Source organism: Ptychodera flava, chromosome 6 (genome assembly GCF_041260155.1).
Source record: "Ptychodera flava strain L36383 chromosome 6, AS_Pfla_20210202, whole genome shotgun sequence".
In the NCBI taxonomy this organism is placed as follows: Eukaryota; Metazoa; Hemichordata; class Enteropneusta; family Ptychoderidae; genus Ptychodera; species Ptychodera flava.
This window is the reverse complement of record NC_091933.1, coordinates 36292703-36310574: the sequence shown is the minus strand read 5'-3', so window position 1 is coordinate 36310574 and position 17872 is coordinate 36292703. Positions and strand designations below refer to the sequence as shown.

General features: G+C 39.3%; 1 protein-coding gene across 1 annotated transcript in view; it reads left to right on the top strand.

The window, feature by feature from the left end:
- LOC139135638 (ATP-binding cassette sub-family C member 8-like) overlaps positions 1-17872 on the top strand; it is a 94406-nt gene that overhangs the window by 26567 nt on the left and 49967 nt on the right. Inside the window, exons 7-14 of the mRNA XM_070703138.1 lie at positions 134-296; positions 626-666; positions 1554-1826; positions 2266-2469; positions 15960-16038; positions 16198-16303; positions 16644-16742; positions 17048-17213. Coding sequence (XP_070559239.1) covers positions 134-296; positions 626-666; positions 1554-1826; positions 2266-2469; positions 15960-16038; positions 16198-16303; positions 16644-16742; positions 17048-17213 — 1131 coding nt within the window. The remainder of the gene's footprint in view (positions 1-133; positions 297-625; positions 667-1553; positions 1827-2265; positions 2470-15959; positions 16039-16197; positions 16304-16643; positions 16743-17047; positions 17214-17872) is intronic.

Here is a 17872-nt window from a genome sequence, read left to right as displayed (position 1 = left end):
CTGGCCCATGATGCCTAATGATTTCTCAAATAACACAAACTTAAGGAATAATGTTTTAAGAGAGACCCCTCGTCTCTGGAGAAATAGAAAGGAATTGTCCTTGATGTTTTTATGTTGTCTGTCACTCTCATAGAAAACTTCCGACAAGCGGTTGAAGAAAATCAACGAGACGCTACGAAGCATGAATTTGGTGAAATTGTGTGGTTGGGAGGAAGTGTTTTGCAATGGTATGGACATTGTGAGGAACAAACAAGTTCATTTGCTGATCAAAGTAGGAATATACACGGGCGTAATGAGTGAGTAGAAATGTTCTGAAATAACCACTACGACTTCAGTCCGACTTAGGGAAGTGCGTGGCTTAACCTTGGAATATGGCAAACAAATAGAAAGAAAGATGGTTAACGCCAAATAAGATATTTTTTCGCGTAACGTGTCCGTTTCTTGAAAACGACACCTTGGTTAAATCAAGGCGTAAATTATCGGGACAGAATTATTTTAATAGAATTTGTTTTGTCCTTTATCTCCGAGCAGGTGTTTAAATTACTTTAGCGAAGTTTTGACAATATTATTTTTGGGTTAAGAGCCATTACCAGCTTTACAACACCTATATTGATTTTTTTTGCAGTTTCCTTATCCATAGTCACATCAGCTATCGTGTCGTTAATAGTAAGTTGATTTTCTCATATGAACCAAGGATTTTTCTTGACCCGTTTTTCTCTTTCTACAGTTTTTATACCTGCTGCCTCATCGAAGTTAACAGATGTACATTGTATTCGACTTTTCAGTTGTATTTTGAACACCTTTTAAATAGCATTATTAGAGGACTTTACCTAGCAAAACATTTAAGAAGCTACAATTCGGTGTCTTGATACTGCATCTTAAACCTTAGCTCAAAAAAGAGAATTCGGTTTCTATTTTGATCATTTTTCGTTGAAGTTGGTTTGACATTAAAAGTTTTTTTGCTGTTTAACTACTTGAAACATGTTGATATTCTAGTCATTAAACACAAGCTATAATCTGCTTGTAGCAACACAAGATAAAACATTCAGTAAAACATTATAGGGTATGGACAAAGAAATCAAATTCGGTGTAATGTTATATTCTCACTATGAACGAATGAATATTTGACGTTATGATAGCTTTTGCAATGAATGCTTGATAGGCAGGGACTTTCATGTAATAAAGAACAACAGCTATCACTCACATTGTGGTGATATTCATTTTCATGTTAAAGCGATCGTGGATAAAAAGACTTCATTTTGTTTAGAGGGCACAAACGCAATCACGTGTTGGCACTCAGCTAAGTATTAATTTTGACGCTAATTTTGCACTTAACGCCATCATTTTGAGCACTCAGTGACTTCATGCGAACATTTTATGTATACCCTGTATGACAAATTGTCAAATCGAAGTCGGGAGCAACTTTTTCAATTATTCTTTTTGCTCTTCTGTTTATCTATCCACTCGCCGTCGCCTTTTCTGTCTCTGTATGCCTGTCTCTGCCTGTGTGTCTACACATCTCTCCCTCCTTCCATTTCCTTCACCTCTCAAAGGCGATCGTATCATACTCGTTCCTGACCCATGACCCGCTGACACCGGACGTGGCTTTCGTGGCTCTAGCCTTTTTCTCTGAACTTCACTTGCCATTGGCAATTTTTGCAAACGGTATACATGACTTCGCTAATGCCATACCGTCATTCAGACGGTTGCAGCTGTTCTTCGACTATAAAGAGTCAGGCAGAAGAGAGAGGATGCAGCCAACCCAGAGCAGAGGCTTTCAAGATTTTGAATCAGACGGGGAGGACAGTGGCGACGAAGGAGACATGGTATTTCCATTATGCTTTTCCTACATGCTAGATATTTTCATATCGTTTTCCTGTCCTCGTAATTTCTCGTGTGTATGAAGATCCGTGGTCGTACGTGGTTTGTACTTTCACATACTTTTAGAGGTCAATTCGGAATTGCTAAAAAGGGAAATTCGAGCGAGATATCCGTGTCAAAGCGTCATTTGAATTGCTTCTATTTTTTGCCCGTCGCTAACTTTAATCAGGATATCTTTCATGCCAGCTATTTTGCTCATTGGGATAACGTTTATAAAAATAATCTGAGTTTAATAACAAATCGTTAGGGTAACTTGACCAGCTCATGTATACAGTAACACTGTACATTTGCAGAGGGTAGCGTACCCAAAGCAGTAAGATTGTGATATACAGTTTGCAATTACGTCGTTTGACTGCTACATTTCTATCTTGTCTGTCGTCATAGATGTCGGCAGGATCGTCCACGACGAGAGCAAGTGTTCATAATGACAGCAAGCTGGTGAAGCTGCTTTCGAAGTCTCGCAAAGCAACTGACAAGTATCGATCGATTGAGAGTGGAAGTCACGTGGACTCGAACACTTTTCAAGAGAAATCATCTTTCATTACGGAAGACAGAGAAAGCTCTGTTCCTGAAAACGTTGCTTTTCAGGTAAATACATCGTCCTGTACATTAGTACGCTTTAAATTAATTGACCACTATACATCGACGTCTATAATGTTTTCATTCGGTGACGTATTGCCGTAGAATATCAGCGGAGATATTTGTGGTAAAACATGGCGATATTGATTTATCAAAAACGATCTATTATAAGTTGTTCCCCAACTATACAATACTTACACAAAGTCCTTCAACTTCAGTAGAAGACCGGACAAAGTGACTTTCCTTCCTCTCTGGTATTGCCACCAATATGCTATGCTTCTTGAGGAAGGGGGATTTTCTAGGTGGTTTTAAACACTGAAGATATGGTATTTAATCTTAGGCCTAATGCAAATAATCCCCAGGCCTGTGTCGTTTACCGTAAAATGTCAGCAGTGATTTTTACAACAAACGTCAAGATATGCATGATAACGCAATACGTTAATACTCAAATGGCTATGCAGCGGTTGCTAAAAGGACTTTGTAGCATCGACGAAAATATGGATTTTATTAGTTCAATTTATAGGCGAAGAAAATGTCAAATGTAAATTCGGGCGTCGGGCGTACAGAAACACGGTTTGCTATACAGAGACAGTGTGACATTGTTAAAATGTGAATTAGTTTTTGTTAAAATGTGAATTAGTTTTGTAAGATGTGACTGCTTTATAAGTTCAAAAGTTTTGTCCAAAATGTTCGAAACTTATGGTTTACGCAAAATGTCCGTCAAAGTTCCCGATCATGAATTTTGTAGGCTTTTTGAGTAAACATTTGTTTGGAGTCAGCAAAATGTCGGAAAATCAAATCGGGGTCAAAGTAGTTCCTTTGGGCTTTTCTTGTTTTGGTACGTTGATTACTGGAAACAAACTGATATGATGGTATACTCTACAAATCTCTACTTTTATATATATATATATATATATATATATATATATATATATATATATATATATATATATCTGTGCTAACAATTGAAATAGTACGTTAAAAATTGAACTGAATGAGTGGCTATTTTGAAATATGTTGTAATTGGCTTGACGTTTTTCACTGGCTTATGTCCAGTTTTCCGATTGGCTTATGTCCAGTTTTCCCATTGGCCTATGTCCAGTTTTCCGATTGGCTGATGTACTTATATTCTGATGAGATTCAAGCCTTGTTTTGAGTTGTACCACTTTGTTGAAGGTATATCAGTAAAGGAAAGTTGTATTTAATCAGTAGGGAGATGCTTAATTCTGTTAGTGATAAACATTAGTTTGTAGGTGGAGATAGAGGCACGTACAAATACTGTAAGCTTTGATAATCTAGGGTTGAATTTAAAATGTCATTTAAAAAAGGCCTAACACAGTGAGGACTTTGACACCTGTACCAGAATTTGGAATGGGCCAGAGCAAATATGGCGTCCAGTGATTGCACTTGAGCAGCGATACTAACTATATACATATACTGCCTCATGCAATTAATTTTCTAAGTATCTTTCTTCGTGATTCATATTTGAAAGACATTCTGTGTGTGTGTCTCTAGATTAGTTGAGCAAATATTAATGTGATTGAGGGTGGGAGACAGTTTTACTGGCAAGATCGATTGCTACGGCCATGGAAGTATTATACTTCCATGCTACAGCTGTATACAGCTGTACTGCGTGAGGGGCGCCCTCAAGGAATCCATCAGATTTTGAAATGGAAAGTTTTACTTGTTGGTGTACAAGTCTAATTAGTACGCATAACACCAAAATAAAAATATCAAAAACTATAGAAGCTGATAAAAAGGATCTTCAGACTGATTAAATAACGGTAGTCAGAAGGTTTGACAAACTTTACAAATATAAATAAGGGAGCCTTCAGTAATTATAGGGGGCTGGGCCGGAAAAATTGGGGGCAGGGTCAGTTTTTAGAAAACAATTCAAGGGGGAGGGTCACTTTTTATGAACCTATCTTGGGGGGAGGGTCACATTTGACAGAAGCTGATTTTATGGCCAAAACTTTGATTGTCCATGTGATATTTCCTGAATAGCAAATCACCAACAAAATACATGCACATTATAGACCGCTCAAAAAAATCATAGTTTCATCATAGACCACAATGCATAGTGAATCGACATTTCAGTTAAATTCCAAAATCAAATTTGTTACACAACCATAGACTTGTAACCGCTCTAGTCTAATCAAGAAAATTAATATCAATAATCAAGCATACATATATGCACAGATTAATCTAATTTTGTACTAACAAAAAAATCATTCATAGTTTCATCATAGACCGCAATGCATAGTGAATCGACATTTCAGTGAATTTCCAAAATCAAATTTCTTGCACAACCATTGATTTGTAACCACTCTAGTCTAATCAAGAAAATTAATATCAATAATCAAGAGTACACAAATGTAAAGATTTACCTATTTTTGTATTGGAAAAAACTATTGATAATTTCATCATAGACACCATGAATAGTGGTGTGCGTGAAATTCCCCCAGGCCAAACTCTCCCTGTAATTACTGAAAGCTCCCTAAGTTATTGAATTTAAGTTACTTTTTTCAATATTACAACAGATATATATATATATATATATATATATATATATATATATATATATAATCACATGAACTGGCCCGAATTCCCACCTGTGTGACGTAGAACAGGACACATAAGAAATCCGAATTACCCCTGTTGTACGTCATCAACCGGAACTTTTTTCTTGCATGGTACCGTTCATACATGCGAATCGCGACGTGACATAGACTGATTTGTCATGATCGATGCCGTGCTCTCATGACATTTTTCAAAAAGGTGGCCCGATAAATCCATACATGGAAACATAGAAGGCATATCCAGCGAAATTTCGAGTCGCTAAAACTATAGCTGTTCCCGAGAATCGAATGGGGATACCGCCGATCGTTTTATTTTAATGGCTTAGCTTCGTGCTTAGTAACGTCGCAGCGCCAGTCGGGTCGCGTCGTGGACGTCGTACCTGGCGATACCGGTCGGCAATAAACCTGAAATCTACACCTTAACGGAAGTTCAACTGATTAAATGAGTAAAGTATAATCATCGGGAAAGCGACATAGGAGGCACAAGTATAAAGTCATTCGACTAACAAAAATAAATTTCCTTCATCATAAAAAAAATTCCGTAAATTCTCGCTCGGAATCAAACCTGTAAAGGCTGTAGCGAAGACATCAGCTGTTGAGCTGTATATGCAGCGCAGCGCTGTGGATTCCGATGTACTTAGAAAGTTGACTCTGACAACACTCAAAACAGAGTTTCCGTCAAGTAAAATTAGGATGTATCTACGGGTGAGATATATGTCACTGCAAACATCGAAGTCCTTACGACGAAAACATTGATGACCGAGATCGGGATTAATGAGTTGACACCGGCAGAGACCGGCGATCGTGATGGCAGCGTTGTTGGCATAAACATGCAATGAGGTAGACTCTGTGTGTCATCGAACAGAATCTTTCGCGCTCGCCGAGGTCGTAAATTTGTGTGATATTTTGAAAAGCCATGGAATCTCTGAGAATGAGAATTACTGTTTCGATCGTGTCGTTGCATTTACTCCATAAATCTACTTGTAAATATTCTAAATAACTCTGAATACTATGGCTATCCATCGCTAGCACGATGAAAGTTATGCCCACCGATGGCCGACTTGCCTTGGCATCGGTACAGCGCGAGACAATGATTGACACGTTCATGTGACCGAATCCGTACGTTTGATTGGTGGAGATACCATTGGATATAGCAAATTTCAGCTTGATGGGATTAATTAATAATAATAGTATCTCCTTGGTGACGGACCACTTTACTCTTTAAATGAAAGTAATCCGCGTAAGTAAAACACAAATCGCGACGAAATTCATGCAATTTGTTACGATAATTTTGATCCATCCACGTCAAAAGAAAAATAAGAAGACTGTTCATGTGATAAATATATAATCCCATGGTATTTTCCTCTGTTTGACGTCATCGTATACGAGTGTTTTTCGCGGAGCCGTACAACTTCGAGCCGAAACCATGGGATTATATATAAATATATACAATAAATATGAGAACACATCAAGTATGTTTGGTACCTATTACTCGAGTTTCACGCACACGCGATCGTCAGATAGGTAGATTTTATTGTATGAAATTTGCTTCAGGTGCTTACATATAAGTATCATGTTGGGTCAAATTATTTGGTGTGATGGGTTGGATTGAAATTTGACAAGTAAAATTTGTTTTCGTGTCGGCACTTGGAGACCAACTCGGAACGCTTGTTTAAAAGGCTGGACTTATCTGCATTGATTATGAATAGCTTCTCTGTAAGACAAAGGTTGCATTTCTTTGACACATTTGAGTAACTACTTGCTTTCGATAGGATTGACCATGATATATTAAATGGTTTGTCCTGAGATTTCAAGTGACAGACATATTTTGATAATTCTGTGCTGTTGGCATATGCCTTACTTCGGAAAGATTGGACATAATTTGCATAGCGTGTTTTAAATGTGTTGTCAGTTAGACCTATGTAATATTTTGCCTTATTTGTATCCCTTGTAACGGTAGCTTTTTAGATTATAGATTTAGATTGGCAAGCCCCCTGGAGTGGGCAATTGGTCTTGATTCGGCATTTACATACGTCAGTGAGATTTTTATAATTCCGCTGGGTGACCCGTTTGTTGTGTGATTTTATAATACTGTCCATGTTTTGCATGCAGCTGTAGCTTAATTTGATTGTATTTCTTTTGAGAACTTTATGTAATTTACAATCCTTTGGGAATTTTTCTCAAGGAGACGGAAGAATTCCTTTCCGACGTTGGTTTTTACACTCTTACTGTAGGGTGGGTTGAACCATGTAATTCTACGCTGTCTGCTTCTTGTTTTCTCTGCCGGCTTGTCAACACATGTGTAATTTAACTGGTCATCGTAACCACTTGCCTTAAATGCCTCACTGTAAATATCACTGCATGCCTTGTTGAACAGACTCTCATCGCTGGATATGGAGGAAATGCGCTTTGAAACTGTATCGGGGATGTGTTGAATTATGGAGGGAGGGTGGTTGGATTACTCATTGACACATATCGTGTAGTCGTTATGTTTTCTGTATAGGTAGTATTGGCTGTTTACGTCGATTGTTACTTTCAGGCCTAGGCCATTGAACGTCCTTTTTTTCATTTTGTCTGCTTTCCTGCCAGTGGCGTTCTTAATTACACCCATCGCTCTCACAAAAGGACAAAACAACTTTCTGGCGGTAAATTTGGAAGTTCTTTATTAAGACTCCACTACAGTAAAAAGGCACATAACAAAGAGCAAGTAAAACGAATAATGAAGTTGTGTCACAATCAGACTTGAAAAAGGTCAGGATAGTAAACAAGACAAAACCAGAAGTGATCAAAGCATTCCAAAAACTACAAAATACAATAAGGCAGTTAAATGGAACAAAATACAAGTATTCCAGGAGAAGTGGGAGAGGAGGGTGGGAAAGAAAATTGAAATGGGAGCAGCTCGAAAAACATGTGACTGAAGCAAGGATATAAACGATCTGAGTAACACTAGAGGGCTACGCTAGACATTTAAGGTTGCTTGAGGGCGCACTAGCTCCTGGGATGTTATTAAATCAAATGACACATTTATAACAAATTACACCCATCGCTCTCACAAAAGGACAAAACAACTTTCTGGCGGTAAATTTGGAAGTTCTTTATTAAGACTCCACCAAGAAAGAAAACCGCCAGAGAGTTTAAAAAAAAAAAAGTCAATAAACGTATGAAACTGCACTAACAGCAATTGAAAGCAAATGATAAAAAGAAGAGCAGTAAATACAATTAGCAAAAAATCTAATCAAAGGAACAAAATGGAAAGTGTCCGACTATGAAGGTGTAACATCGCACAAACGACAAAGAAATTGAGGCAAAATGACATAGCAGGAAAAGAAAACTGCTATTAAGGAATGGGAAGTAAAAATGTAAACAAATTTAACTGCTTCAAATATGAAACAATGAGAACATGCTTGAAGCCATACTTGTAGCCAGTATAATCTGATGCCACATAAAGTGGACTGGCAAAATTGTACAGAATAATACAACACTGCGAATCATCCATAATGTTACTGGTGAGATATACTGACTGGCTTTTGTTGTGTCCAATTTACCATGCGCTGAGATACTGACAAACGCGTGGCCATAGGTACCTTAACATACCGTTCATAGGCATCTGAACGCCGGTCCCCGTGCAATTTAATCAGATCTGTAGGAACCCCTGCAGCGTGAGCCAGGGTAGCTCCACCCCTACGCAAGCTATGTACTGAATAAAGCTTGTTATCTTTACCTATACCCCCCAGTAACTTGCTAACGGCGGATGAAAATGAAGAATGTGTTAATGAGACCAGTTTCCCTTTTTTTGGAAAAATGAATGCCGGCATATGTCCCTGCACCGGTACTTGTGAAATCATCTGTTTAAATGCCGACACAGGGCATAGTAAACTACCAGGAATGGCTGCTAAAGGAATGATCAAAGTACGCTCATGACACTGTATGGTCTTTGACCAGCGAATAGCAACTGTGACAAAGTTCTCTTTGACTACAAAATCTCTACGGCAGAGATGACGAGCGCGGTCAAAGGCCTGTCTAGAAGGAGGTACTAAATTGGACTTCCTGAGGAATGAAAAGAAACCTGTCAATATGGCGCACCAAACGACAACCTGAAATGGGTCTGCAAAATTTATTAGTGCAGACATGTCTTCCAACATGTGAACGGTAATTGGTAACTTCTGCATAGGTGTGTGCCTGCTTGTCTTTTTAATGCCCGTCATTGTTAGCTTGTAACTCAGACACTCAAAAGCTTCCACACTGTAGCCAGTGAGAATGTGAAGTGTTTTAACACCTGAGAGGTAGTTTGCAATGGATGCTGAGCTTCTGAATGATCTAATGAGGAATTGGGCATATAATGACAGAATGGTTGGAGTGGCTGGGAGTGCTTGTAAGCCATAGTATAGTGTAAAACTGAAATACGCACGAAACTGAGTATGCAGGTTCTTTCGTGTACCAGAAGTGAATGCTGCAATTCTAGAATGCTTAACCTCCTGTCGCAGTAAATCTAGATCATGCCTGATATCTGCAAAGAAAAAAAAATTCAGAATGTGTTGTCCAACACAAACAATTTGTCAGAAACAAGGGTTTCAGTTAACTCACTACCGCGAGTCAATCTGCGAAATGACTCACTGTATGAGCTGTGCAGATGCCAACGTGACAGACAGTCTGCTACTTGGTTCTTGACACCCAGTAAGTGTTCTGCCTTAATTCAAATTCATGTGTAGCTGCAATCAACCAAAGCTCGCGAGCAGCAGCCAAAAGAAAAGGGTTGCGGCCTCTACCAGAGTTCAAGACTTGGACAGTGCTAATGTTGTCACTGTAAACTAATATGCGTTGGCCTTGCCAGCTATGACCCCAAAGTCGCGCTGCAACAACAACAGACAGCATCTCTAGGCAATGTATGGGGTGTTGTTCCTGTAAAACAAAGTGTGGGAAACTGGAGTGAAAAAACTGTGTGCCTGAAATGCCGCCACAACCTGAAAGACAAGCATCTGTAGAGAAAACACTGTTAGGAGCAGACCAGTCTTTGTTGGGAATGATGGATACGCCATCGTACTTTCTAAGGAAGGTAATCCACTACTGTATGTCTTTGTGGAATTGTGAGTTAAGGTAGATATGGTGATGCGCACTCTGGACTGAGCGAAGGGTGTCTAGCAAACGGCTAATGAATAAACGGCCTGAACGCACACAACTGGAAACAAAGGAGAGTTTGCCAATTAAAACCTGCAACTCGCCCCTGGTTGCTTTCTTTTTAGACAACCACTGTGGCAATAAGCCTGACAGTTCTGATAACCTATCTTCGGTAACTTCTAAAGTCATTGTCACTGTGTTCACTTGCACACCAATAAAGGAGAGAGACGTTGTGGGCAGGATAGCTTTGCGTACGGACTCCTCAATACCTAAATCAAAAAAAGAGAGCGCAAAGCCAAAAATGCAGACTGAGAAAGGGTAGGCCTTTCTGTGCCACAAAAGTCATCTAAGAAATTGACCACGCAAAAGCCCAGTTGGTTATACATAGCTATGATTGCGTTTGTTGTTGCCGGACATGCGAGTGCTGCAGAGCGCAGGCCAAAAGGTAACCTTATGTCTATGAAAAAAGAACCCCTCCAAGTGTAACCAAGCAAATGGAAGTCATGTGGATCGACTGGGAGTTGTCTATATGCTCTACGCAAATCTAGTTTGAATAAATGACAGCCAGGGCCAAGTTCTCTGATTAAGGATGTGAGGGCATCTATATTAGGGTAACTAAGGTGAAATGGCTGATCAAGGTAAGAGTCTGCTGGGATACCAGCATTGACGGATGTGCCTGATGGGAAACTTAGGTCCATAACTGTGCGACGTTCCAAAGAATCTTTCTTCGGAACCGAAGAAAGGGGGGATGTTGCAATGGGAATACAAAGTGGGTTCTTGGCAAAAGGCCCAGCAGTTGCGCCATAGCTTACTTCTGTGTACACAAATGTATCAATGTGATTTGCGAAATGTAGAGCTGAACTGTGGTTTCGTGCACTCGAAACTGGCAGATTCCTCGATGTAAAGCCAACTGGCCACCCAAATTCAAGGAAATCCACAATTGGACTGTAGTCTAGTCCTTGAAGACGTGCACGCCATGCAGGAATGCTCAGAGATGAAGGAACGGGAATGCGAAGCCCTGCAAAATTTGGCCTGCCCGAGTTAAACACTGCATGGTGCGTACTTACTAACCAATCTACAGAAATGCGAGGGCTGGGTGGCCAGGAAGCAATATGAGGGGGAATCCAGTGAGGGATGTGAGGAAAGTTAACTTTGACAGTGGAATTTGGTGGCAATGCAAAATTCCCTTATATGAAACCGTAGACACTGTTCAAAACTTGAGGCAAACTTGAGGCAATGTTACATTTGATGAGTAATCTAGAGATTGTTGAACAATAACAATAAATGGTTTGAAACTAGGATCAAGTGAGTATGCCTTTGAATCTTCCAAATGATGGAAAGTTGATGGCTCTAATGGTTCGCTTGTGCAACTTGACCCTTGGTGTACATACAATGGAGGTTGTTCCAATGCCACCTGACTGGGCAAATTCACCTCTTTTACATCGACAAAATGATCACTAACGAAATCACTATCAACTACAAAATGGGAAATTGTGAAAGAAATGCCAGTACTAGGTTGACCAATAGGAGCTAGAGTCTCAAGGCTGTGACCCTGGCCCTCAGAAACCAATTGTCAATCTTTGTGTGAACTTTTTTGTTTTTGTTCTCTGTACTCTCTGTCATTGTATGGACAGCCAATGGAAGCATGCCTTGCCTCTTGCTGTCTGAAGCGCAAGCAGGCTGAACAAACATGCTTCTCTAAACTACCATCTACTATGTGGTCATCTGACTGACTACATTTGTTACTCTGAAAGGCATAACAATACCTCACACAGCGTGCCTTTTTATTCTTAGCAACCATTTGTGATATGTTAGGCTGTGGGGGGTTTCTTACAAATCTGGTGTGGATATTGTCAAAAGAATCTCCCCACTCCAACAACCCTTGTTCTAAATATTGCAAAATAATAGAATGATACTTTCGTACTCGATCCCATGGGTACAATTGAGCATCTGTTACAATATTCTGTAAGTGGCTTAGCCTATGTAAGGCAGTATCACTACTAAGGTTCATGCTTAATATTATTTCAAGCTCTCCAGAAACTAGCTGTGCTAATGTCATATCGTCATATGTTAAGGCATCTGGCCTATTAGGAGTTGGGTCTCTAATGAACTCGTGAGGCCAGGGTATATACTTCTTAACTCTATCAGTGGGTTTTCGTTTTGCGCCACTCTTGATACGTTTACCTTTGGTGACGGTCAATGTACTGCTGTGTTTGCTACTTTTACTGTTGCCGTTCGCACCTTTCGCCCTGGACTTCAGATTCTTGTGTATGGCAGCGGCACTTGCCTTGTATTCGCCGTCGGAACTGCCACTGGTGCTGTCTTCTGTATCGGAATCTAACGAACTTGTAGAACTCACAACTAGAACCTGCTCAACGGAGTCCTGCAGTTCCTTGTTTCGCTTAAGCTCAGACAAAGTTGTAACCTTGGTTTTGGCGCGCCTTCCGGTCCGGTTATCGTGGTGGTCTGTGACGTCATGGCCTTTGGCTTGCACGATTTTCATTACGTCTGCCATTTTGCTCGATATATCTTGGACTTGGGTTGTAACCGCATCGAATTGTTTTTGAACACTGCTGCCTCTCGAAGCACGTTTGACTGTCTTGAAAGTTGCCTTCAGTCTTGCCCCTGCTCGGAGAATTCGTGATTGACCAGGACCTGTGCTGATGGCGGGAACGGCAGAATCGACTGCCTCATCATGTTCCGTTTCGGACGCCTCGATATCTTGAGCATTTGCTCCGGCAGCCATACTTCTGAAGCTAGGGATACTCGTGCAGTGAGAACTTTAACTGTGCGGCAGTAGTGTAACGTCGTGCTGATTTCTCGACGAAGTTTGTCTCTCAAAAAGAAAATTGAAATGGGAGCAGCTCGAAAAACATGTGACTGAAGCAAGGATATAAACGATCTGAGTAACACTAGAGGGCTACGCTAGATATTTAAGGTTGCTTGAGGGCGCACTAGCTCCTGGGCTGTAATTAAATCAAATGACACATTTATAACATATTACGCTCAAGCTGTCATATATATATATATATTTATCACATACATAGACCTAGTTATCCCTATAGTATGACGTCACACTATAGGTATATGACTACGATGAATCTATATTCCACATGTGGTGGATATGGGACCCGGACTACTTTTAAAACGCAAACAAAAAATCAGCTGTTCAGTTCAGAACTTATTTTCAAATCCCTGAAATGCAAAAGTGGGAGGGTAATGAAACATAAGGAAATATGGAGTATTAAAATATATGTGTAGAACACAAAATACCGTCGATACTAGAATTTTTATGAATTTGTGTTTCTTCGTCGTTGATTTCGATTGAAACGTTTGACTTGTACACCGCTGACATTTTAACGGTATGTTACCGGCGCGGCATTTTGTGTTGTCTCCTCGTCAAAATTGCCCTTCTCAATGTCCTTCAAACAACATAATAAGCATAGCCGATAACCCAAGACACGTACCAATCATCCCTACAGCAGTAAGAATGTTTTCTGAATCAACATGGACGGGTTTCAAGTTCAACATCACGATCAATCCTGCCGCGGCAGTCAACCAGTCGAGCCCCCGGGGCGAGCCGATGAAGCGAAGAGCGTACATTATTTCTGACAGCAATGACGATACTCCAGACTTGAGACTCATCAGAAGAAACGCTATTATATTTTTCAAGAGCGACGAGTTCACAATGTTATCAGTGCTAAAGTGTTAAAGGTGCAAGCTATTGTTTTGTCCATGCATATTGTGCATCACGTTTCCTGTATTGTACCTTGTTGTTAAACTTCCGTTGTCTCGCGTCTGAGCTAAGAAAGACTCGTTACTTGTATGTTGTCTTACCGATTGAGTCAGAGCCGAACACTGTTCTTCATTATATTTAAACACGCTCATTTTATTCGTAAAATATTAAACATACAATTGACAATTTCGTAAAACATAGTAATTGTTAATTTTGAAAATTTCATACAAACTTTGCAAAGAAGAATTATTTGAATGAAAACAGATGTTCGAAGATTGACAAAAATAACCCGTTCTCGCCAGCCGCGGCTGAGTGTCGCGACGTCCCGCTTGTACGTCCAATAATTTTATGAATGAATTTTCACTAAAATTGATGTTATAGTAAGTACCAAATAAATACCTTGCATTAAAAATCCATAGTCTTTCCTATTTCCGCTTGATTCGCACAGAAAAAGCCCTACGAGAGATGCTAATTATCCATAGGAGCAGCCCCGACATGTTGAGCTGACCACAGTCAAGTCAGCTGTGACCCAGCCACGACCGCATAACACAAGTGTATGAATTCTTGTAAAATACTCCCTCTCGTTTTTTCCAAGTAATTATCATTCCTGGAAGGTTTATTTACGGAAAACTGGGTCTATGCATGTGATAAATATATAATCCCCCCGTATTCCTCACTCGTGTGTCTGCGTCGCGGACTAGTGATTCCCCGTGCAGCGGCCGTATCCCCCTCGCCTACGGCTCGGAGGGATACGGCCGCTACACGGGGAATCACTCGTTCGCGACGCAGCCACACTCATTCGGAATACAGGGGGATTACATATATTTATATATATATATATATATATATATATATATATATATATATATATATATATATATATATATATATATATATATATATATATATATATATATATATATATATATATGTGTGTGTGTGTGTGTGTGTGTGTGTATATATATATATATATATATATATATATATATATAACTTTGCTTGCAGCAGACTGCTATGTTTTATGGTCTCTATCAAAACATTGGGATTGTCTTTTTATTTTTATTCCATAAATATGCTATAATATATGTTTTCCTGTAAAATACTGTGGCCAGTGTTTGATCGCCCTATGTTATTTTCCAGTTTCTTTCTAAACATTGTTTGGTTTACAGGTTGGTTGCGATGAATGGACTGAAAGGTCCTTGGTATACCTGACGATTTTTTAAGTTAACTTATTTTTTATCACTTACGATCACGCTGAGGCCATTTTAGTTGTCACAGGAAAGCAAGTCACAATGGCAATAATTCATTTTGTCTTGAGGTCAAAAGCGGAACCATCTGTTAATCTTTCCTATCAGCAAATGGGTAATTTTAGACATTCGTGTAGTTATTTATCGTCATCCCGTTGTACTCTGGTGCATGATTTTATGCAAATCTTGATGTATTGTGTTCTTTGAATAACAAAAAGGTAAAAATGAGCGACTTTGTCCCTGTGAATGCTTTGCATGGGTAGATGATAGTCGCTCAACGTTAGTGTCAAGTCATAGTCATTCGTCTTATTGTATTATCATGTTGTATTAGTCACATTAGTTCCGTAAATGATACTTTATTTTATGCGTAAAAGTGGAGGAAACGCCCTCTTTCAGGCTGTCCATGTGAAATATAATATTATGTTGCTTTGCAAGGGGGATAAAAATCAAGAGATCCGAAAAGCAAGCGTTGATCATGTTACATTAAGTTTTGTTTATAGGGATACGGTGACTCAGTCATTTGCCCAATACCATACATTTCTTGTGTGACATCATCATTTATTGATTTTGCCCGGACCTTGCTCGAACATGCTGACCAAGTCTCGTGCCTGAAGTAATATTAATGCAACCCCTGCTGATATTGAAATTGAAATCCAAATGTCCATACTCATTTCTTTATACTTTTTAATTATTATTACTTCCCCTTCCGGTTTTAATTTGAAGATGAAATGTTGGTATTTTCGATTATACTTTAAGCTAAGACGGGACTGCGCGGTGAAATAGTATATAATTGTATTATATCATAATGTTTGACGTTTTCAGATAAGTGGCGGGACTTTCTCATGGAATTCTGACGGATCATCACCAACCTTATCAAACATCAATTTAAATGTACTCAACGGTAAGCCAGACCCTTCAATGACACTTTAATTATTTGAAATTGGTGTTGATGTTATGCATCATTGACAAGGTCAACAATATTCTCTGTGTAAAAATCGTCTAAAACTAAAGGGCAAAAAATGTGATATGTGACATGATTATCTTGTAAATTTCTCCACAGGGTCTTTTGTCATAGTAATTGGACTTGTTGGAAGTGGGAAGTCATCATTACTGTCTGCAATATTGGGAGAAATGACAACGGTGTCTGGCACTGTACGATTCGAAAGGTAAGGTACTCGGATATCTCTTCAAGTGGGCTTATTGTAACGCACAAGGGTTTAAAAGTGGAATCACAGCTGTTAGGTGGATTTTAAAGTAACCGTCAAAGCAGGGAACAGATATAACACTTGAATGTAACAGTGAGAAGTCGGTGCAGCTCGAAAGTACTCATGCCTCCTTGCTTTCACCTACTTGTTTATACATATTCTGCGGTATGACATTTGCCCTTAGCATGGCCTTTTGGACAAAAATTGCGGTTGAGCTGATAATCTAGTGGAATATCTTACTGTGCGATTTCATAGACCTGACAGTTTTCAAACTGAAGTAATCCTCGTCCTCGTATTCCAGAGAAAGAAAACGTGTCGCCTATGTACCCCAGAAAGCCTGGTTACAAAATGCAACTCTCAGGGACAACATCATTTTTGGACAAGCATTTGACCAGAAAAGGTGATGTACTGCTTTTCTTTTGCTCTTCATTCACCTCGTCTTTGTTGCCTTTATTAAGCGACTACTGACACATGCATAAAATTAGTTATTTATGTTGACGAATCTCAGCTATTTTTTACGGGCGGAACTTGCATCTGCAATTTCATGTGTTTTACACCTGATATCTGAACATAGTATCCGCTCGTACTCAATTAAGTACGTGTCGAACAGTTTTGTCCTATCACGTATTTGTTACTTATAAGTACGCCATTTTCTACAGGGCCTAAGATTTGAAAAGGTTACGTAGATTTTCTATTCCCATGCAGATACGATGCTGTCATCGAAGCTTGTGCTCTACAACCAGATATCAACATTCTTCCAGCTGGTGATATAACTGAGATTGGCGAGAGAGGTATCAACCTCAGTGGAGGACAGAAACAACGAGTCAGTGTAGCCAGAGCTATCTATAGCAATATCGATATTGTTATATTGGTAAATGAACTTTTTTAAATTACTCACCAAGCGGTCAATGTAGAAACGTAAGCCAATCAGTTTTCTACAGCTGCTGCAGTTCCCCTCAGAACATAAGCGTCTTGAGAACTTTTGGACGAAACTTGAATTATCCATCCAGCAAGATGACGAGATATGATTCCTAACTCACAATATCTTTCTTTATAATGCACTTTGTTTGATTTTGACAGGATGACCCTTTATCGGCACTTGGATCTACTTGTTAGACAGGGTAGAACAGTGATGCTCGTCACACACAAGCTAGAGTCGCTACAATTCGCACATAAGGTACTGTAATATAATGCTACCCGTAGCTCTCTATTTATGTGTGTATGCGCATACCTATATTAGAAATACTGTTCTAATTCGTGATATGGGATATGGTCACCTTCGATTTTTTACAAAACGTCTGCGTCATTGTAGATCAAATAACATGAAATTCAAAGCATGAAATGTCTTGTATACACAGAATAAAGCATCCGGTATATACTTCCCGTTAATCAAACACCATTCTCATGTAATTCTCTCCTTTTGTTATAAATAGGACATTAACTTCACATTAACAAATAAAGTGCGGGCGGCACATAATAGATTGAATAACTTAATGAAATTGCCAATCAAACAGGTCGTTCTAATGGATG